Below are 24,946 nucleotides of genomic sequence, written 5' to 3'. Positions count from 1 at the left end.
AGAAAATTAAAAAAATTTTGCATCTTAAATTATTTTAAATTAGCTTTCTCAAATAGGAATATTTCTAATTATGCAGTTAACATGCAGTTTATTATAAATTGAAATATTATCTTTGCCTAAATAGAATGTAATTGTTAAATATATTAATAATAAATTTAAAATGAACAGTTTTATATCTACATATAAAATTTGAGAATTATTTTAATGTAATTTAATTTCTAATTACAATAAAATATACATCTACTTTATTAGATCATAACATAATTACATATTATTTAAATCATGCCTCTAATGGCAGATTTACTATTCTACAGGTAAAAACTGCTGTAGCTCTTTCCCTGGAGTGAAAGATAGAAATCATGGAAAAAACTAACACGTAGCATTACAAAGTAAAGAATTTATGAAAAAATAGATTGATTATTGTCTTTAATTTCATAATAAAAGGTTGTATATAATTACATAAAAACAGAATAAATTAATAAAATTAAGTGAAATAATACTGAAACAACTGTTAAATTTTTACATATTTATAAGGACATGTTTGTTAAATATGATAAAATTCCTTGTTTCCTTGTTTATCTTCTATTTAATTAGTAGTAGATAATTCAAAAACTCAACAAAAGAATACTGTATCTGTAAAAAAAACTTTTAATTTGATTTGATAAATGAATTTGTCAGAAAGGTTCAATGTAGCAATCTGTATATTGGCGTTATTAATTACATTTGTTTGATCAAAAACAATGTAAAATTTCCTTCATGTATTTTTATTTTTTGGACACTGACAGATGAGATAATATTTCTTGCTGCAATGCAAATATTATTGTTTAAGGCAATATATACAGACAGTGACACATACTTGGTGAAAATATATGGATTGGTCATAGAGGAACTGACATGCTGGTGTTTTTGTCAGGGTTATGACCTACTTGATGAGGTCACAGTACTTAGTATCACACCTGATGTGCCGAATATTGTAATGTTTGGTTGAAATGTATGGGCAAAATTATTTTTTTCCTTTGTCTAATAACATTTTCAGTCTTTGTAGGAATGGAGTTTGATATCTGTATATTTTCAAAAAAGTTGGAATCATTGTCAGTGTCCTTACAATTTCTATTTAAATTATCTAAATTATCAGAATTACTATCACTATACCCACTTTAGTAGCTTGGATTTTCAGTTTTATTTAAATATTTCAAAGATAGTATTTTCTAATTGTTCATAAATTACTGTAATAAAATAAAAAGTGGTATTTATGTGAATGCCATTATTAAATGGACTGAAAAATTTTGTACCATTTTTAGAAATTCAACTTAAATTAAGGAAAAAGTGCCTAAATTATCTTTACAAGAGAAAAAATTGTTATTTGCCAAATCAAATCACTTACAGGTGTTAAAAATGACTATACATAACACAATTATATTCACAGAAAAAGTATGTTTACAGTTTTAGGAAGTAAAACATTAATAAAATGGGGAAATAGCATCTGTTTTTGAAAAGTCAGATTTTTTGTAGATGAGAAAGTGACCAGAATAATTGTTTAACTATTGCCATAAACTGTGACTAACAACAAAATGCTGCATATCAGTTGACTGCCAATAAAGTTAATTTTCTAATAAATTTACAGAAAAGGTTAGTGTGCAGTTCTCACAAGGTCAAGATGTAACTGGTGTAAAAATCCATTAATCAGAAAAATAAACTGATAAAAAAATTATATCTACTTTGATTTTATTAATTGTAACATCAATTATACTTAAATATTTCTATTTATTTAAAAACAAAACCTATTTTTTACGTACCTGGATTTGTTACAATCAATAGAATGGTATTTGGGCTGAACATCACAAGTTTTGGAATAATACCTTTTAAAATATCAACATTCCTCTGGACTAGATCCAGTCTAGTTTCTCCTTCTTTTTGCCTGGCACCAGCAGTAATGATACAAATTTTAGAGTTAGCACTGATCTTGTAATCTGTTAAAACAATAAATGAAACAATATCTACTTTAAGACATTATTTAAATATTATTTTTTTCAGGACAGTCCAGTTTTGAATGAAAAAGGTTTTCTTATAATAATTAATGTTTTTTAAAAATGTTTTCCTAAAATAATAATGGTGTAAAAAAATATGATACATGTTTATGAACTTTTTTTACAAATTCAAAATTCACTTCTCAACCATCATGTTATTGAATTAGATCTGAAATAAGTGTGCTTTTAATGGGAATCATGTGATGTAGTATGTTATGTTTGTATAAGAGCATACATGATTAACATGCAAGTATGATTATTATGATATGATCTTTCATCTAAAAATGCCAAAGTCTGTTTGCTTTTAATATGTTTCAAGATTTAAAATGGTTTATGTGTTGCTTAGATAATGGATTAAAGACTCTCTAACAGCTGTTATTCAAAACATTTTGGATAGTCTATGTTCAAAGGTGTTAAGAAGCCCAGGCATGCAAGATATTCATTTGTATCAATCTATCAATTGTAAATCACCAGTGACTGTGTAATATGTCTATGTAAGTGTACACTTTATATCTGTATACAGTATTTTCTTGTTACATAAAGTTGTTCTCTATCTTACAGTTGAATTAACTTTTTGACATAAAAATAGTGTTTTGGGGATGCCAAAATCAACAGATCTACACCTTATCTTGATCCAAATTAGACGAAAAGGATTTTTCATCTAATTTTTTCTGTGATTTTTTTGTTGAGAAACTTAGTTTCTTTCAATCAGATGCAATTAAATTATTGGATCATTTCAGGATAATGTTTTACACTATCTGTGACTTCAGTAATTTATTTCTTGGATAATCAGAAGTGCAAACAAATGTTTGTGTTTTAATTCAGTCATTTTTAGTTATTTTAATAGTTAAGTTATTTTATAAAATTGTTATAAAATGATATGATAAAATATGATGTACCTGAACTAGCTTGTATATTGGCACTTTGCATGAAATACGATCCATGCTGCAAATCTAACATTTCTCCTTTCAGTCTGTCTTCCTGAACATCAATTATTGCTACATCATTAGAGACTTTCTAAAAAAAGAAAAAAGTAGTAAATAGCAAAAATATTTAATAAACAGAATTTTTATACCATTTGCTTTCTAATGGTTTAATTACATGGGGTGAATTGTGTGATTTGAGCAAGGCTGCCTAAGTTTGCTCTGTCTTATTGATTTAAATGATGGTAATCTTGAGGATTGCAAAGATTTTTTTGCACTTCTCATTTTGAACTTTGACAATTTTTAACTTTTAATGTCAAGTTATAAAAAAAATTATTCAAACAAACCTTAGGAAATTTTAATAAGCAAGGAATTTTTTTGTTATTTTAATAATTTGTAGATAGAAATTAATATTTATTTAATTTTATTTGAAACTTAATGGAATATCAATAAATTCTGGATTAAATACAAATTAAATGGCACAGAACTGCTTCTGAAGTATTTTACCATCTAATTATAAATTTTTCTGTGATTAAAAGCTACTATGACGTTTTAAAATAATAAGTCTTAAGTTTTCTAACCAGTCAAAAATGATGGATTATCTTACCTTATTTATTCTAAATTAGTTATATAGTTATAATTATCTTTTCTAAATACATTTTGGATAATTATTGATTCTGTACTCCAGTTTTTAATTTAATATTTATTTAATGTTCATCATCAGTTCTTAAAGAGTATTAAAATGGTGATAACTAGAAATACTACTATGAAGGTAGCTGAAATTTTTTTAAATTCAGCTACATTGCTTAAACTGTGAAAACATATTGGCAATCTTGGTTTTTCAATCTTCTGGGAATTAGAAAGCGTACTGTATTTTTCAAAGCAAGATGAGCAAAAAAGAGATTGTGGTAAATATGACTTTTTAAAGAAATCAAACTTTACAAGCTAATTAGTGTCAATCTAATCATAAAAATAAAGAAATGGAAAGAAAAGTAATGACTGCCCTGGTGTTGAGGGGAGAGAAGGTAAGATTGTTATTTCATTGATATTCTAGTATTGTTTTGTGATATCATGGAAAATAAGGTCACCAAAACAGATGGTGTAGTTCAGAAGTAATAAATTTGTTTAATGACCTTTTCCTATCAGTTCTGTTAAAATTATATTGTAATAGAAATCAATTAATACAATGAGGTGAAGGATATGCAACTGAATGAGTGGTTTTTTTGCTCAGGGGGTTGTCAAATATTTTTCAGATTAGAGGGGTAATAGAAAGTTTTCCAAAATTAAGCAAACCAGTTGACCCAAGAACAGGTCAGAAAAACCATACGTTATTAAAAAATTTTATACAGAAATGACTTTCTGACTGTATTTTCTAAAATTAACTAAAAAATCCAACAAGTTAACCTAAAAATTAGAGAAACTGCACTTTTAATAACATTTCACTTATTTGGTATTTTTCTTGAAAAAAGGTTTCATACAAGGCATGGCTTTCATTTGAATGTTGACAGAAACTGCTGAGCTGGTGAAAAAATTTATTTTCAGAAGCTTTCCAAATCAAATTTCAAGATACTAAGAAAATTTCTTTTAATAATTTCTCATAAATTCTCAGTGAATATATTCATTGAAACCGTCATGCTATAAACCTTCTCGAAAGCTTGTAGTACAGATGATTGCAATTTAAATAATTAAAATCATTTGACAGTGATCTTTTGAATTTAATATTTTTACAGTGATCTCTGGCCACTGCAATATAGATAATGTCACAGCTATTATGTTGGTTAGAAATTATTCAGTCTTATATTACCTATCTAATGTAATAGTCATATTGCATATCTTTCTAAAATCAGCAGTGCTTTTTAATACATCCCAAATATCAGTAATGGCTGCACTAAATTTGCTAGATGTGTAGTCAAGTATTATTCTGTGGTCAAACTAGGTATGCGCTAGGTATGTAACTGTAGCAGTAGATATTATCTGCTATTTCAAAGATTAAAAATTAACCTTGCTGTGAATGCTCTTATGATAAAAATCTCTCATGATTTTTAAAGGATGTGTATAATAATGAAATAATCCATCATATATAATCAAAACTTTGATACCATTTATTAATGCTAATCATAGTATTTTCCCTTCAAAACTTTGTTCAAATATTTTTTTTTTTTAATTTGAAGAAATTGTAGTTTTAGGTAAATTAAAACAATTTAAACAAAATAGTATTTTTGAAATTTACAAATAATTAGAATCCCCAAATTTCTGGATAACCTATTGATGATCTACAATAAAAGCATCTCATAATGCCAGATGTTAAATTAGATTCAAAAGTTTAGTGAGGTAATTAATATTTTTACAAAAGACTGCACTCTTGTTATTTTCATTCTTAAGATTGTCAAGAAGACTATAGGAGCATTGAATATACTTTTAATACTTATCTACAACACAGTCTCTTGGGTTTTGGTACTATGTTGTTTGGGTGTTCCTAAGGAGGAAAATAAATTTTTGTTTTACAAATGGCAGGTTTAGTTACATCTCAGATCAATACAACTATTTAATAATTAAAATTTTCTCTTCTAATTTTAATCATTCTTACTATACCAGGAAGAGAAAAATTGAAGATAATGATGGCAAAATAATCTACCATTCAGTCTTACAGTCTAGCTCTCTATTAGATCCAAATATTTTTAATAAATTACCATTAACGTTATGGACTGTGTAAGCAACTAATTAAAAATTACATTAAAATTCTTTCTCCTAATAAATAATTTTTTTGAAAAAATATTTAGTTAAAATATAATGTTTGTGATGTGTATTTTAAGCCTCTGTCTCTGCTGATTGAAAATGCATATATATATATATATATATATATATATATCTATTCAACAGATGCATTTTCAATCAGCAAAGACAGAGGCTTAAAATACACATCACAAACATATATATATATATATATATTGTATATTGACTCAATATACAGAATGATTCAAAGAAATGGGAAATTTAAAAAATTAAATAACGTTAATGAAAAATTTTTTTTAGAAAATGAATTTTATTTCATGTAATTGTATAAATGTTGCCATTTTAGGATACATACATTTTAGTTTATTTTGTAAGATGACATCTTGCAGGTGACCTCCTCTTCTACATAAACACTCATGAAGTCTTCGTTAAATTGTTCATGGTTTGAGGTAACATCTCAACTGGAATTTCTGCAGTTGCTTCTCGGATCTTTGCCTTCAGTTCTTCCGTTGTAGTAGGTCTACTGTGGAACACTTTGCTTTTAAGGTGACCCACAAAAAATAATCACAAGCTGAGAGATCAGGCAATCTGGGAGGCCATCTAATGTCACCATTTCGTGAAATGACACGTTGTCCAAACAATTGGCGTACAGCTGCCATCGATATTCGTGCAGTATGTGACGTTGCTTTGTCTTGTTGAAACCAGGCTGTGTTAAGAATTGGTGGATCTCTTTTGTTGTTCCACAACAAAGTCGAGCCAACGTCACTGTAATCGCAAGACCATTGTCATCCTCAAAAAAATAAGGGCCTATAACACTGTAAGATGAAACAGCACACCACACTGTCACTTTCTGGACGCTGGTGTAGCTGCGTAGGATTTTCTTGTGCCCAGTATCTGAAATTTTGCTTGTTAACAAATCCACTGAGGTGGAAATGCTCTTCGTCTGACATCCACAGTTCGTGAACAAACTCTTTGTTATCATTTATCTTCTGAAGCATTACATTACAGAATTGTGCTTGCACAACTGCATCGTTCGGTTTCAGTTCCTGGATGATCTGCAACTTGTATGGATGGAATTGCAAGTCCTTCACTAACAATCTTCGAACACTTGAACTATGCAATTGTAAAGATGCTGAGAGACGACGGATTGACCGATGTGGACTTCGTGTGACAGCATCTTGTAAAGCTTGAACATTCTGTGGTGTACAGACAGTTCGCTCACGGCCTGGAGGTTTCTTTTTCATTGCCAAACCAGTTTCCTCAAAATTAGATATCCATGTTTTAATTGCATGTGCTGATGGAACACGGTCGTGATCACGGCGAAATTCTCTACGCGCTCCCTCCACACTGTCATTGTTTTTGTAAAACGCTTTGATAGCAAATGCACGTTGCGCACCACTCCAAGGATCCATGACAACTAAATGGCAGGTTAGGTTGGAGAGGCTGCGGCGCCACTTATCAAGTGGTACCAATCGCCCACGACTACAAACACAACTTTAAAAATTTCCCGTTTCTCTGAATCACTTTGTATATACTGACTCAATCAGCATCCTGCACTTCTATGTATAAATGAATATATTTTACAGGGTTTTTTGGAGCTGGTTATACTTCCTTAGTGGAGTTTGTGCTAACATCAGTTGGTTAATGGTATCAACTTTAAAAGATTAAGAAGCCTCCACAAAAGCATGTTATCATATATTATTAATATTATAATAATAATATTGTATTATAATATATTATCAAATAATTCAACTTGTGTGTGTTGTTTTGCTAAAGTCAAGTGTTTGTAAATTTAATATCATTCAAGAGTGTTAAGATCTTGGTTTTAGTGTTATGTAAACTGAGCATGTCTTCATTTATGTGTGCTGTGTCTATAAAATAATTTCCAAAAGCTGATTGTTGTGTGTAGTGTATGTCATATGTGTTCTACATTATCTGTGGAGATTGTACATCTAATCTTTGAAGTGTAATATGTAGTGCAAAGTTTGTTTATTTCTGGGTTTCCCTATTTTGGCAATTTTTATTGACATAGAAGCACCATTTCCTTCCTTGTGTTGGAGTTCTGTTCTCAATGAGTTGGAATGCCGCAAGTTCCCATAACCCAGCAGGTCATGGTACGTGACTATTTGTCTAACTGTATGGCTCTGTTTAAGGATGCGCAACTAGTTGTGGAAAAATCCATCACCAGGGGAAGCCCGCAGGGTTCTGTTCTTGGTTCCTTGCTGCAGAACCTGGTATTCAATGGATTTCTGGGATTGACATTCCCAGAAGGTGTCACGGTTCTCTCCAGTTAGTTCATGGTAATTCACGACCACAGCTAGAAGACCGGGCGCAGGCAGCTTTGTCAACCACAGAGAGCTGGATGGACATGCAAAACACCATGACTATACACCATGATGTTTTTAAGGGCAATGGGAGCCCAAGTGCTCTCCAACCACACGAATTTGAACCAATATTTGTTTCAGTGCATCTGTGGGGAGGTCCAGTCAAATAACACATGATGTTTGACTGCCCAGCTTTTGAAGGGGCCACAACTCAGGCCACCCTGGAACTTAGAGGTCAAGGGGAAAATTGGCCAATCATAAGCATCAAATCAATGTGGCATGAACCGCATTGTCGAACCGTGAGGGAGTTCCTTGATGACGTTGCTTTGTTCAACCGGCATCAGTTAGCTTAAAGGATATAACACTCCTACTGCTTGCTGTAGGAAGCTACCCTCGAGAAATGGCTGGCCGTCGGTCAAATATAGCTTGAAGTGCTATAAGATGGTGGACAGGTACTTGCTGGCATTCAGCGACCTAGGCATGGCAGCAAACTATTGTCCATGATGGAATAAATTTTAATTTATTTCAAAGTCATATGACAAGTGACTGAATGGGGTGGTGGTGGGAGAAATACCAGACTAGCCAAATTTCTGGGTTCCTATGCTTGTGCATTAATCTTGTGCATTTTATAAGTAGTTTCAAAACAGTAACTTCCTTTCCTGAAAATACTGGTAATTTTCTATGATTATTAATCAGTGTATGTGTTAGCAGTATATATGTTACATGTGGTTTTTATTTTGTTCTATACTTTATATAGCATATTGTTTATAAGGGTAGGTGAATAATAACCTGTACTAAGTGTCATTGCTTAAAATAAAATTCTGTCACTGCTCTACTATGGATTACAATTTATCTGCTAAAACTGATGCATTAAGTTTTAAATCTATTAGGGATGAGCATTAATCACAACTCTTGTTACTTATGAATAGACAGACATCTTTTTCTTAAAGGTGTTTTCTTGGACAGTTGAAAGTTATTTTTGTAATTCATCATTCTCAGTTTTTCTGTTTTTTTATGTTGAAATCCAGTTGTTTTAACTTCTTAAATCTTAAGTTTGCAAATCAGCGTTATAATTTTAGATTTTTCAAAATTAAATTTTAATGTTATTTGTAATCTTTAGTTAGGGTGATTATGAGAATTAAAGTTCTTCAAAATAGTTGACAGATGTGTGTTGTATATAATGTTCTAGATAATAATGGGTTTCTAAGTATTGTCTGATCATAGCGAGGTGAAGGAAGTTTTCATATGTTTTACTGCATACCTATTCAGCAACAAGATATAAATTGTGAGAGTTGTGTGAGGTAAAAAGAATGTGTTCTGATATTTCCATTGGATGATATCACTACTGAGTTAGTGGTGTCAGTATAATACTCAGAAAATGTAAAATCTTTCTCATAGTGTCAATTCATTGAGCATTTTCAGTCATTTCAGCCAGAAGATTAGAAATGGGTTAATGGATTTATTTATTATTAAACGCCATAAATTTTAATACAAATACAGAGAGTACAATAACAAAGATACAATAGCAATACAAATGAAATATACTCTTACTGATACATACGAGGTGCGACAATAAAGTAATGAGACTGATGTGAAAACAAATGTTGCTTACCGTTTTAGTCATGTTTAGTGTTGTCTCCTTCAAAGTAGCTCCCCTCTGATTGCACACACTTATTCCAGCGTTTCTGCCATTGATGGTAACATTTCTGGAACTCATCTTCTGTAATATCCTCCAAGACCCTCGTCACAGTTTTTTGGACATCTTGTGTTGTTTCAAAATGGTGTCCCTTGACCGCCATTTTGACTCTTGGAAATAGAAAAAAGTCGCACGGAGCGATATCTGGTGAATAAGGTGGCTGTGGCTGTGTTGAAATTTGTTTTGAGGTTAAAAATTGCTATACTGACAGCGCAGTATGGGATGGCGCATTATCGTGATGCAGAATCCAATTATCAGCAATGTTGGCATGGACACGAACAACTCGTTTACAAAGTCTTTCTAAAATTTCTTTGTAGAAATATCGGTTAATTGTTTGTCCAGGAGACACCCACTCTTTATGAACAATTCCCTTGGAATCGAAGAAGCATACAAGCATGCATTTCACTTTTGACTTTGACATGCAAGTTTTTTTGGTCTGGGTGATCCCTTTGAGCACCATTGCGAACTTCAGCGTTTTGTCTCGTATTTTTTGATCGTATTGAAAGAAACCAACCTTCATCACCAGTGATAACACAGCTCAACAAATCTGGATTGATTTCCGTTTGCTCTAACAGATTGGCTGCCAAATTTTTCCGTGTTTTTCGCTGTTGTTGTGCGAGATTTTTGGGGACCATTTTTGCACAAATCTTTCTCATACCAAGATCTTCAGTTAATATTAGACGAACCGTTTCTCGATTGATGTTGAGTTCTTCTGCAATCATTTTCACGAATAATCTTCGATCAGATTGTACGATTTCACGGATAATCTTCGATCAGATTGTACGATTTCACGCACCCTGGTCAATTGACATCTGTCCGTGAGGTTGATGGTCGTCCACTGCAGTCTTCATCTTCAACGTTCGTTCTGCCTTCACTAAAAATTTTATGCCACCGAAAAACTTGAGCTCTTGTCATAACCTCCTCTCCAAAAGCCTTCTGAAGCTTACCATAAGTTGTCGTCGCGTTTTCACCCGATTTAACGGAAAAAGAAATGGCATACCGTTGCGCAATATTTTGCGGTTTCATTTCTGTGACGAGAGACACAAACACGTGTTCACTTATTACAGCACAACTCACGACTGAGCAGTTGCATCAATGTGCCGCTTGGACTAGAAGTAGCTTATAGACCAAGGTCAAAGATTGTAGATTGTGTGCCTATGCAAGCTGCAGGGTTGCCACATCTTGCAAAGAAAAATCAGTCTCATTACTTTATTGTCGCACCTCGTAATTACTTAAATGTGTACTAAAGTAAATTATAAACATAGTATTTTTAATTGGCACCAATCTGCAGGACAAACAGTCCCTGTTCACCAGTGGGAGTATTCAGTTACTATAATTGATATTATCAGTTACTATTATAGGATTTGTATTCCTATAATTATTATCTGTGAATTAGTTACTTTTCTGTGAATCTGCTGACAATTAGCTGACCAAGTGACCAATTCACTTTTAATAAGAATGTCATCCTGTAGCTCTTCATGAAAGAAAGGTTGTGGGCAAATAGGTATTGATATGAGAAGATTCACACTGTAATATTTGACAAAGTAGCTTGGAGTTGATAATACAGTAATTTTAAATCGTTAAGATATGAAATCAAAATCATAGTTGATTCAGTTAGGTTTTTCTGAAGTGCATTCTGGTGCTTTTCTTAAAAAGAAGGTAATGAATGAAATTTTAACTGACCAACTGTCAACAATTAAACCTAGGATCTTCATTATGTCATTTGTTTCTCCACCTACAAATGAATAAAAATAGTAACCTTGTTTCTACTAGAAAGAATTGAGTATATCTTTTTCTATTGGTAAAAATTACATTGAAAAATTACCTTTAAACATTTGAAACATTTATTGCAAAATACCTGAACTAAGATGCTGAAAGCGCATGCCATTCCAACTGCACCACAGCCAACAATAGTAATTTTGTTTACTCTTTTATCGAGTCCTTGAGAATCAACATCGATGAATAATTTTGATTGCAACGAAGACATGTTTGTTCCCTAAAAAGAAATAAAACCTTTGAAATCATTTTGTAACATCATATGATCGTAACATTATTCGAAGCTTATATGGTAAATTAATCATCAAAAAACAAAAAATTTGCTCAAAAATATGTACACTATCATATGTATGTTTATTTTATTAACATAGTTTTTCTTTTTTTTTTGTTATTCAATTATTATTTATTGCAAACATTTTTTTAAATTTTAAAAAATGAAGTCTGATTCAAACTGATGTGGCCTTCGGCTTCCCTTTGTAAGATCCAAATATTTCAGTAATTAAAATTTTATTTGGCTCGAACCAATTAAAATAAGTACCACTTATGATACATCATTGAAAAGCTCTCAGTAAGGAAAAAAGCCATTTTTTTTTTGTTTGGATTTTGGACACTTTTGGTCCAGTTGATTGCAATCAAAAAGGGAAGATGCACAACTAATCAACTAATCAACTAATCAAAATGGATTCAGGGATGGTCAAAATGGATATTTCCATTGAAATCTGAAATTTTTCTTAATAGTTCCTTTACTTCGTACAAGGAAGTAAAAGAGCAAAACTTGTTCAACTGTTTTTTGTTCATTTTCCATAATTATTTTACACAGATTTGTACAATTAGTTGTAAAGTTGTTATTTTAGATACTTTGTGCTATTTAAATAGAAATTTGAATGATAATATACATGCATGCATTATGTACATGCATGCGCATTCCTGCTTCCCTTTGTTGAGCACATTTTTCGCTTTTATTATAGAATGAGTAATTTTTCAAAAAGATCACAAGAGATAAAAGATGTTTTCTTTTTTATGGAATACAATCATTAAAATTAAAAAAAAAAAATAGTGCAATTTTTTAATTTTTTCTTTCATTGTAGCCCCTCCCACTTTTGGTTAAGACAATTTAATATAACCTATGCTATTTCCAGACCAAAAACCTGTTACTATCCAAAAGTTGGATAAAAGTAAGTGGTTGATTCTATGAAGCTACAGAAGGGAACAAATATACAATACAGTCAAAAGAAGTTTATTTTAAAACAAAAACACTTTCAAAATAATTGAAATTTTATAGAAAATAAAAACATTTATATATCACTAGGATGATACTTAAGTATAAGTATTCTCTTTCTATGGGATATCTCCACTGCATGACCTTTTTTTTTACCTTCTTAAACACCCCCAACATCCCCGGCCTCCGCAGTTAGGCTATGCGCAGAAGTCGGAGTGTCGTGGCAGTCGACTGCCCCCCTGTCTTGCCTTTTCTGTGGCATCGCTTCATCAAGATGCAGTAGCCCTCCCTTCTGGACGACCAGACCACTACATCCCTCCACTGAGAGGCTACTCTTCCCGTCCCTACACTAGGTTGCCAGCTATGCCTTGCACGCATCCGGCAAACCACCGCGTCCCCACTCTCACACCTGAGGGTCCCAAATGCATCATCGGAGCACCCCGACGACTAACCTTCATTCTTGCATATGAAGGAGCCAAAGCGTCCTCTGCATCCCCACTGCATGACCTACTTCTGTATAAAATACATGTATAGTATAATTGGTTTGCTAGGTTAGCACAGCTTTATCAGGGAGAATTACATAGGAGCATTTACTCTATGGCAGAAATTGTATTCAGTTCAATTTTCTCTAAACACCATGAGTTATCTGTCAGGTTGTATACAAGTGGTATCCACTGAATTTTATTGATTTTAAAATTTAATAGTAATAATATTTATAAATGAAAGAATGTACTGATATTCACTTAAAAGCTCAAAAATTGTTAGGCCAAAGACAACAGATGTTTTACTTAACTTTAAAGATGTGTTTTGTTGTAAACTTATCTATATAACTTCTTTCTGGATGAAGAAATTAAAGAGCATGCCTTGTTTTATCACAATTTTTAGTATTATTTTTGGTCACTTATTGAAGCCCATTCTTCAAGAATAGCTATTTGGTTTCCTGTTATTAAGTTGTATTTTTCTATTTCATTTATCAAAATATGGTAAACTGTTTGATGTATAAGTTGGTTCAATGATTTATAATAAAAATATTTAAAAATTTTTACAACAGTTTAATGATTCATGTTTATTGTTCACATATATAGTTAACAAATAATTCATTTTTATAAGTTTAAGATGATTTAGTTTTATCTTGATGGAATTAAGCAGTTACTCTGATACCTCAGCAACCAAAGTTTTGCGCATCAGTAAGACATGCTGAATTAAATGAGTTTAATTTTCTGGGTTTCAACAAATTTTTGTCACCTAGACTTTAAATATTTTTTAAAAACTGGGAAATAGCTGCTGGTATACAATTTTTTTTACTATAAAAGCAAATGAAAACTGTCAATAAATTGTGCTTTCAAGAAATTATAATCATTTAATTTTTTCAAATACCATACAGTACTTTTCAAGATGTCCGCAGCCAATCTGTAGTTAGCGCTGTTTGTCAGTTGTTAGATAACGTCACTGAAAGGAAAAATAAACAGTACATATTTTTTCTTTTTAAATACATACATTGTACTGCAATATTAAAATAACACAATAGTACAATAAAGTACAGTAGTTTTTGAGTACAATAATATTTACGCCATTTCATTATACGTGGAAATTTTCCGGAAGTAACAGCCTCGTAAATTGAAGGTGCACTGTATAATAAATATATTTATTATAAATATGCCCCGTCAGACATGGCATTTTCACACGTTACTTGCCATTCATCTCATCCTCTGAAGCAATACCTCTAACTGTGGTCCCGGAGGTTAAAAAAAATAATAGATTTATATAAATAAAGAAATATATGTATACAAATTTATATAATAAATCTAAAAGTAGTAATCTAACCAAACTTAACCTACGGTAGCGAACGTAGGTTAAGTTTTGTTAGATTATATTTATATTTAGATCAAATTAAATACAATAAATTTAATTAAAGTAACTGACTTATCGAAGTTCTAAGCAAGTTTCAAAGCAGGTGTACACATTTAAATTCTTGAAATTAACACCGCAGCTGACCAAACAATTTACTCTTATTAAAAAAAGAAATTAAAATCTTCCAGTAATACAAATTCACCTTTATCTTTTTCGGCCATATTTTAAATTCCTTTCCTATTTTTAAAGATGGTTTCGAAAAAGAATTCATGAATCTAAAATACATTGCTCGATAAAATGGTTTCATCACTCAATGTAGATAATCTTCTTCAATAAAATACTAAAAAAAAGAAACAAAAATGACCAACTTACCAGAGGCAGTAGACAAGAACAGTACATTACAGACCCCAATCACCAACAGAAGTCAGTGTATGTATGTATTTCTATTTAACATTTAGATCTTTATCACTCAGTTAAATGATAAACATTAAAATCTTCAAAATTGAATCAATATGAATCAAATTTCTCCTATTATAGATAGTTTTTCTCATATTCAAAATTATATTCTTTCTCCACTTTAATCCTTTCCTTTTTATTAGTCTTGAAAACATTGTACATGCTATTAAATGTTATTTTTAAGATATGAAAATGATATGAATTAAATTTTTTTCTTTATCCACAATTCTTGATTTTGCAATAACAAATTTAAACCATATTTAAAAGGAATTGTGTCTATTAATAGTCTTCAAGGAGAATTTTCTTTTGTTGCAGAGTGAATGTCTTTGACAAGCTTTCCATGCTGTTTGTTGAAAAATGATGAAATATCAATCACTGAGAGTAAACCAGCCATCTACATACAACAGTTCCACCTCTTGTTATGTACTAGAATAAATTCTAAAAATTCTTTGAGTATATAAATGATAATTTATAAAGTATTTTATAATGTAAACACCACTCAACTACAGCCTTACAGTATCGTAATTAACAAAAATCTTACATGATTGTAAACCATGCAGTCTATCAAACTATTATTTATTTATTCTTAAAGGAACTACAGACTTAACTTAATTGCTTCAAATGCCCTTCATACCACCAGAACATTTACCTCTCTTTACCTATACTAAATAAGTTTACCAATGTACTAAACTTGCATGGATACCTGGCATTTTGTGCAATCTTCAAGAAAATAAGAATTGCTGGACAATAGAGTCATTAATTCAATTAGTCCCAATAAAAAAGCACTTATTAAAAGTTGCTAAGCCTGATACCATGATACCACAAACACCCAACACCAGATCAATAAAAGTTTATTTACATACCCCGACTAATTTCATTTTTTAACAATATATATAAATTGCAATAATATTACTCTAAAATAGCTGCAATTAACATTTTCACCTGCAATTGTTTAAAAATAAACCTACAAATTTAAAAGACAAAATTGTATATGCACAAACATCTTAATACTTATTTTAGTTCACTTCAATCAACAAAACCCTCCCACTTATCAGACAATATCCTTGCACAATTTTCAAAATGGTGATTTTTCAGTTAAATGAAATTAAAAGTAAAAGTTGGAAGCCTGGAATTGGAATCACATAAGCTTCCTTGTTTTTTAGGCAGCATATTAAAATTATCTGGGCACTTATTCCTGATAATAAAAATAAAATTGAATCATTTCTCTACATGTATAGAAAATTTTTAATATAGGAAGAGACAAAGCCTGATGATTAGAAACAAAGATTTCTGGATGAAAGGCCTTAGAAGACATGATTGCCTTGCTGAGTAGATTGATAAATAGAACTAGCATATTAACTGTGAATAGTTTCAGGATTAATCTTAGATAGGTATATGTACATAAAATATCACATCTCTGATTTTGATTATTTGCTGATAATTTACAAATAAGTCATCTGTTATATTCTAATATCATAAATTCCACCATAAAAACTTGTGTTGTAAATTAAATAAAAAAACTGTACTATTAATCTAATTTATCGATTAATTAAATTTATTATACTGTAAAATTTTGCTACATTTAAAACTTCCGTTAAATTAATTTAATGTTAATTTTTTTTATTTGCTTAGGCAAATTATACAAAATAATATTTATATTTATGCATACCTTTTAAATGCTTACATGTAGAAAATACTCATCAAATATAATATTTGAAAGTGTATATTATTATTTAACTTTTTAAAGAATTTAATTTTTAAGAAAAATTATTAAAATGAAACAATTAAGAAATAAAAACAATTCAATGTAGAAATAAAATTTTATGATTAAAATCATATGTTTAAAAAATATTATTATATATTCTTTTTTTTATACTATTTTTATAAATAAATTTTACTATGATCGATAATTACATAAAAAACTATTATCATGAATTAAATTTTTTTTTAAACTCTCAAAATTAGCTTTCAGTACAAAATATTAAAAAATTAGAAAATGATAATAATACTTAAGATACAGTTGATGATAGTGTATTAGGAGAAATATTTCAAGAGTTATATGGTTACAAAATTGAGGTATGACTAGTAAGAATTAGTATGACTAATTGATGTATAACTTCAATTCTGATATAAAAATATGGTCACAAGATAATGAAAAAATGCTTTCTTTTCATTGTTCATAGTTATCACAAGAATATGTGCAAGCACAAAATTTTTTTTGTTATGTATTTATTTTGTAATATATATATACATGTTTGTATGTGTTTGTTGTAAAAATAGATTTTTTTTAATAATTAGTTCACATAAGCTCTAGACTTGGGAATTTAATATGAAATATTTGTAGCAGGTGAAAAATACCAAGCATTACCAGTATTCAGATCCTAAACTTACTGGATGAAAGATAACCAAACTCAGGTATGCTATGTCAGATATGATATATTAAGCTATTAAGCTCTGCTGACCATAATATAAAGCACAATATTTCAGTTTATTATGAGAATGTACCATATTATGTTTCAGTTTCTACATTACTTAAAATGAACTTAAAAGATTTACTTTTACAAAAACAATATATTTATTTCTGTTGATGAATTTTTAAGTTATATTAATTATAGAAAACGTAGTTTTTTCCATATTAATTTAAATTGTGCTTAATTACATAAAAATATATTTAACAATTGAGGTCTAAATTTTACACACACACACACACACACACACACACACACACACACACATGTGCAAACACACATACATATATATATTTCATTGTGTTCCAATTTTATTTATTATCTTTGTGTAAGTGGATCTTTATTATTTTATAAAGTTATTATTTTTATGTAATAAATTTAGATTGTAATCATTTCTCTTTTTTATTAGGAGCGGTCCTAGGGTATGAAGGTACAGAGAAGAATTGTAAGACAGCAACATACTGGCAGATTGTATGAGTTTAACGTAGGAACATATTCCAGCTCTAGTTTAGTTGAACTGTTAATAATTTAATTGGGAACAAGTATTTCTACAAAAGGTCAGAATGAGCTTATTACTTTCTGAATGAAAATTAATTTTTTCAATAAATATTTAATGTTATCACAAAAATCATTACCACCACTTTGTCAACAATTTGTGTTAAAGTTCTCATTTTTTGGTCGGATAGATGCCTATATGCAGGAAAAGCATTATTAATACAAAAACATTGATCGATAAATGTGCTGCTCCTCTCCCTGATACATCCTCTTGCTTGGAGCACTCCTTTGTGTGATAGATTTTCATCCTTTTCTTAATGCACCCCTTTCCCAAATCCTGTAGGTTTTTCAAGATATCCAAATGATCCGGGATAGTAAACCAGTAAAATTACTTTTTTAATAATTATGGTTTGATAGAGGTAGCTCTTTCAATGGTATTAAGGAATGCTGTTTCGTAGCTCTTTCAATGGTATTAAGGAATGCTGTTTCCTATCTAATTTTTATAAAAAGCCCAAAGTAGAGTTATGTTTTTTAGATAAAGCAGAGCTTCCTTATCTCCCAAATTCTTCCTAATATGCTTAAGTTAAGGAAAATGATTTTAGGAGTCTTTGATGTGATCTGTTACAGGATGGCTTGTGTGTAACTGTTTGAAATTAAACTTAATGGTAGTAGTGCCTTTTAATTAAAACCAGACCTTCTAATTTCTCCTAAAATACAAAATCACAATACAACATGGGGATAACTGTAAAAGAAAGACCATTTCTGTAATCCCTAAATGGTAGTGGTGTTTACTTTTTCATTTTCAGCCTGTTTTTGAAGGTTTTCAAGATTGTGATCAATTTTTAAATTTGACATTTATTGAATCTGTTGTTTAGTGGATGCTAAAAAAAATTTATCTGGTTTATTTCATTTAATTTCTTTGACCATGTTATATGGTAAATTATTGATTTATAATATACATTTAATGGAGGTTACACATTTTTGTCTTATCATGCACGTAATACAAGTATTTAGATAATTACTATTTTTGACTAATTATATTTTTTATTTAACTTGCTCAATATACTGTGTTGTAGTGGTGATAGTCAGAATTTTATCAGCAATATTTAACATACTTCCAGATGAGATAGAAACTAAAATTTTGCACAATTCCTGTTGATGACAGTGCATGGTGATAACAAAAATCCCATAAAAAAATCTATTTTCATAGAAAATTTGTTGTTTGCAAATAACAGAAATTGAAATAACCATGCATACGTAAGAAAGAATTTGATGCAGAATGCCAGTCAATTGTGCATTCTGCTACGCAAGAAAATGAATAGCCTATAATGTGAGGATGGTTTATACATGGACAGCTGTCAACTAGTGTCAATCAACTAAAATCAGTGCTCTTAAGATTTATATACAAATATGTTTGAAATTATTTTGCTATATCATTATATTTCAGAAAAATCCATCTATAATTGTATACAATTTTTATTTATACAATATGTTTAAAAGTAATAAATTATGTAATTTTCCCTTTGATCGAGTCTGAGAAATTTCATAACAGTACACCGCCTAATTGAGACTAAAAAGTACAAAATTAAATACACTTTTATTTAACTAATGAAAAAATTACAAAAAGTAACAAAATTTCACTATTTGGAAATTATTGAATTAAAGTATAAATTGTTTGAAAAGATTTTCCAATACAAATATACGAGGTGCGACAATAAAGTAATGAGACTGATTTTTTTTGCAAGATGTGGCAACCCTGCAGCTTGCATAGGCACACAATCTACAATCTTTGACCTTGGTCTATAAGCTACTTCTAGTCCAAGCGGCACATTGATGCAACTGCTCAGTCGTGAGTTGTGCTGTAATAAGTGAACACGTGTTTGTTTCTCTCGTCACAGAAATGAAACCGCAAAATATTGCGCAACGGTATGCCATTTCTTTTTCCGTTAAATCGGGTGAAAACGCGACGACAACTTATGGTAAGCTTCAGAAGGCTTTTGGAGAGGAGGTTATGTCAAGAGCTCAAGTTTTTCGGTGGCATAAAATTTTTAGTGAAGGCAGAACGAATGTTGAAGATGAAGACTGCAGTGGACGACCATCAACCTCACGGACAGATGTCAATTGACCAGGGTGCGTGAAATCGTACAATCTGATCGAAGATTATCCGTGAAATCGTACAATCTGATCGAAGATTATTCGTGAAAATGATTGCAGAAGAACTCAACATCAATCGAGAAACGGTTCGTCTAATATTAACTGAAGATCTTGGTATGAGAAAGATTTGTGCAAAAATGGTCCCCAAAAATCGCGCACAACAACAGCGAAAAACACGGAAAAATTTGGCAGCCAATCTGTTAGAGCAAACGGAAATCAATCCAGATTTGTTGAGCCGTGTTATCACTGGTGATGAAGGTTGGTTTCTTTCAATACGATCAAAAAATACGAGACAAAACGCTAAAGTTCGCAATGGTGCTCAAAGGGATCACCCAGACCAAAAAAACTTGCATGTCAAAGTCAAAAGTGAAATGCATGCTTGTATGCTTCTTCGATTCCAAGGGAATTGTTCATAAAGAGTGGGTGTCTCCTGGACAAACAATTAACCGATATTTCTACAAAGAAATTTTAGAAAGACTTTGTAAACGAGTTGTTCGTGTCCATGCCAACATTGCTGATAATTGGATTCTGCATCACGATAATGCGCCATCCCATACTGCGCTGTCAGTATAGCAATTTTTAACCTCAAAACAAATTTCAACACAGCCACAGCCACCTTATTCACCAGATATCGCTCCGTGCGACTTTTTTCTATTTCCAAGAGTCAAAATGGCGGTCCAGGGACACCATTTTGAAACAACACAAAATGTCCAAAAAGCTGTGACGAGGGTCTTGGAAGATGAGTTCCGGAAATGTTACCATCAATGGCAGAAGCGCTGGAATAAGTGTGTGCAATCAGAGGGGAACTACTTTGAAGGAGACAACACTTAAACATGACTAAAACGGTAAGCAACATTTTTTTTCACATCAGTCTCATTACTTTATTGTCGCACCTCGTATTTACAGATGCACTAAAAAAAGAAATATAATTTCACTTTCATATTAAATTAAGAATAAATAAACTCTTTGATTAAATTCAAATAAATGTTATACTGATAATGATCTATAAATACTTTTTTTTTATTTTTTCATTAGTTAAAAGTGTATTTTTAAAATTAAAAATTTTTTTGCAATCATTGTCTGATGGAAAGTACCAGGAGGATGTATTAATAAAGAAAGAAAAGGAAGGTTTTAATGAATTTTAAAAATAGAAACAATAAGTATGACATGAACACCATAGAGACATCTGATATATATAATTTGTAAGAAATTGCTATTTAAATAAATAAATAATCATTCATGGTGTCATTTTTTAACATTTTATAAGTTTTTAGATTAATAAATGTGTAAATATTCCAAATACAAAATCGAGTAACATATTTCGAGGTTAATAAAGTATGAAAGTTTTGTTAATAAAACTGTTATGAGGCTAAAATGTATTACTAAAAAAATATTGAAAAAATACATAATAATAATACTATATAAAGAGTAAGGATAATAGTTGCATCAATGATGTAATATTTAATAAATTAACTTCAGAATTATGGAGTAATTGAGTGGATGTAGTTTATTATGAGTAGTGATTTATTTTGTTTGAAAATGTTAAAACAAAGGCATCATATTAAATTTTGTTAGTAATTGAATAATGTGCAGTGAAGTGGTGATGTAGAAAACATTTTTGGTGGAAATGTTATAACAACACCAATGTTTACGAATGGTACGAACAGTTTCAAGAAGACTGTGAAGGTATTGAAGACAGGACGATTGGACATTATAACACATTAGCAAAATAAACATCATTATTTTGATCAATAATCATCAAATATCAACCAGAGAAGTTGCTGAAGAGCTAGGGATCTGTTATGACTTGTGTGAAATAATTTTGAGTATGAAATGAATAGCAGCAACATTTTTTCCAAAAGTGTTGAATTTTCAGCAAAAACAATACTGTAGAAAAACTGCTAGCTGACATCACTGATTACTCAAACTTGTGATAACAGATGGCAAAACCTGGGTGTACAGTTGTGAAATTCAAAAGAAAGTTCAATCAACCCAATAAAAATTTCCTGAGAACCAAGACTGAAAAAAGCATGCCTAGTTGTATTAATTGTTAAGATTCTCCTTACTGTTTTTCCTATTATAATGGCATCCATATGAATTTTTATCACAAGGATGTACAGTCAACAAAATCAGTATTACTTATTAGTTTTATCCATTTACTGAGGCAATCCAAAGAAAACAACTACAAATGTGGGCAGACAGTTATTGGATTTTGCACCACGACAAGACTTCTACTCGCACTTCATTAATTATTTGTGATTATTTAGTCAAAAATTATACTGTACTGATGACACAGCCTTTATATTCTGCAGACACGGCACCCTGCAACGTTTTCTTGTTCCCAATAATTAAAGGGACAATGATTTGTGATGATATAAGAAATAATTAAAAAATCATAAGTGAACTTAAGGCTATACCAAGAAATGCTGGCATAAGTGTGCTGCATCTCTGGGGCACTGCTTTGAAAGGGACTATATCAAAATAGAAGAATAAGTAAATTCTTTTTGATAAAAATTAAATTTTTTTTTTTTTATCACACCTCCTTGCATCTCTGAAATAAAAAAAATAAATGTTCTTCTAGCATATAAAAATTTACCCATGCACCAATATACTAGAATTCTATTTCTTTCTATGTTACTATGACAAATTACTTCTATGTTACTATTTCCTTCCTTCTATGTCAAATTAGACATCAATAACCATGAAACTAAAACTGTGCTGTAGAATACAGATTATGAGAAAACTATTAATAAAAAAAAAAATTGTAGCTATAATTTGATTTTAGCCAAAGTATGTCATTAGATCAAAAAATAAATAATTATTTTAAATTAGTGGGTAAAGAGTAGAAAATAAAATGCCAAAAGATAAAATAAGTTGAGCAAGCTAATCTAATTACATAATAACAATGTAATATTTATTAACAATAGTATTGTAATAATATGTGAATACCCATAAAAAATATAAACAATTATAAAACAGAATTTTTTTTAACATAAATTTTATTACTTGTTTTTAGAATATATATATATATATTTATTAATTAGTATAATTTTTTTTTAATGAATTTCTCATATCAATCATTTTTCGAAAGTTAACACAATCTGTGCTTTTTTAATCTTATCTTTAAAATTCTTAAAACTATTTTTTCCTTTTTTTTAATACAGATTTATTTAATACAAATTTTAAAACTGATTTACTTTTTTTTTAATTTTATACATTTTTCCATGTTCACTCATCAGAATGAAATATACTGAAAAATAATCATGTTCCTAATGTACTCCCTGCTACAATTTCAAATCTATTTAAAATGTTTCTGTACCTAAGTTTAAAAATTAGCTAATATGAAAAGGTTTTGTTATTTGTTATTATCTAGGCAGAAATGAGGTTTACTAATTTTAAATTGTTTTTAACCCCCAAACAGTGGCAATGAATTCCCTTCTACATATATTTTTTAAAAAATTTTTTTACTTAAAAATAAATCAGAAGTCGTCTTAAATGAAATTATATTTTTACTTATTGATATTACCAGCTTATCACAACAGATTTCTACACAAGAATATTATTATTTTATAAAATATGTGTTTGCTAAAAATATATGTATCTTTTTAAACTAGATTTTAGGTACTGAATGTTAGCAAACACCCATTGTTTAAATATCATATCTGCCTTCACTGCACCACCAGCAACACTGTAGGTTAGTGTGAATTAAAGCAACTTAGCAATCTAAAATATTTACATGAGTTAACACACTTAATTAAAATAAAATAATAACAAATAACAGAAATACAATTTACTAGATCATAAAAATAATACAAGGCAATTGTTCTTATCAATTTTTTGAATGAATCAGTAAAATTGAATGGCCTGCCTTGTACACATACTTTTCCTGAAACTAAATTGTGTCCTTACTTCATCTACACATATGGTTCATCTGAAATCTCTTAGTATTTTCAACACATGAAATGTTAGACTGATAGTGTAATAGTTCTAACACTGATCTACTCCTGCTTTTTTTGTAATAATCTAAAAGTAAAAATTACTCTTGTTTAGAAAATTAAAAATGTTATTTGTCCTAGTTTATGAATGTGCAATCTTTGTTAAAATGAATGGTCACTTATTCTTAAAAAAAAAAAATCAGTAACTACCTTTATCAAACCAGACAACAGAACTGTTTTCATGTAACTCAGTCACAATACTTGCTTACAAGAACCTTTTTAAAAAAATTGGGTTTCATATTATATAATGGTATAACAGTGAAAAGTAAAAATCTGTAAGTAAAGTAATTAATCCCAAAGAAAATATATAATAATATAAAATGATTGTGAATATTGATAACAGTTCTGTTTGTATAAGGATTATACATAATCTGGCCACTAAACTACCTGCATAAATTCATATTATTAGTTCCTAATTGATGTTAAATAACATTTTGCAGTATAAAAACTGTTTCAAACCATTTCTAAATTTATTTTTTAAAATTTAATTTTATATGCATATACAATATTACATATTACTATTGTTTTAAAATCATAAAAACTGAAAATCTGTTTATAATGAAGCATATGTTGATTATTTTATGAAATAAAGACTGAGAAAATACAAAGTTGCACATTTTCTTTTTTATCTGCAGAAAACTTACGCATATTTACCAACAGGTAGAAGCACATAAGATTACAGAACCAATCTTTGCCATTCATATCATAGAAATTAATCACACTTACAAAAGATATTAATTGGAACATGCAAATTTTAGAAAGAGCACATAAAAAAGATGAAATCGACATACATAAAACAGCCTGAGATCAACTGTTTTTGGAAAAAAAC

The 24,946-nt window shown here is 30.0% G+C and overlaps 1 protein-coding gene across 3 annotated transcripts in view; it reads right to left on the bottom strand.

Moving 5' to 3' along the window:
- Ldh (Lactate dehydrogenase) overlaps positions 1-24,946 on the bottom strand; it is a 51,292-nt gene that overhangs the window by 13,019 nt on the left and 13,327 nt on the right. For 2 of the 3 annotated variants that reach the window (XM_075374270.1, XM_075374271.1), the window contains 3 exons: positions 11,562-11,699; positions 2,927-3,044; positions 1,797-1,970 (listed from right to left, as the gene is read on the bottom strand). In XM_075374270.1, coding sequence (XP_075230385.1) covers positions 1,797-1,970; positions 2,927-3,044; positions 11,562-11,699 — 430 coding nt within the window. Of the gene's footprint in view, positions 1-1,796; positions 1,971-2,926; positions 3,045-11,561; positions 11,700-14,751; positions 14,890-24,946 lie in introns of all 3 variants that reach the window. The other variant, XM_075374269.1, reaches the window with a different exon arrangement.

The sequence above is a fragment of the Lycorma delicatula genome, chromosome 8 (genome assembly GCF_047948215.1).
Source record: "Lycorma delicatula isolate Av1 chromosome 8, ASM4794821v1, whole genome shotgun sequence".
NCBI lineage: Eukaryota > Metazoa > Arthropoda > Insecta > Hemiptera > Fulgoridae > Lycorma > Lycorma delicatula.
The sequence above is the reverse complement of the archived record's forward strand: the minus strand, read 5'-3'. Positions and strand labels throughout refer to the sequence as shown.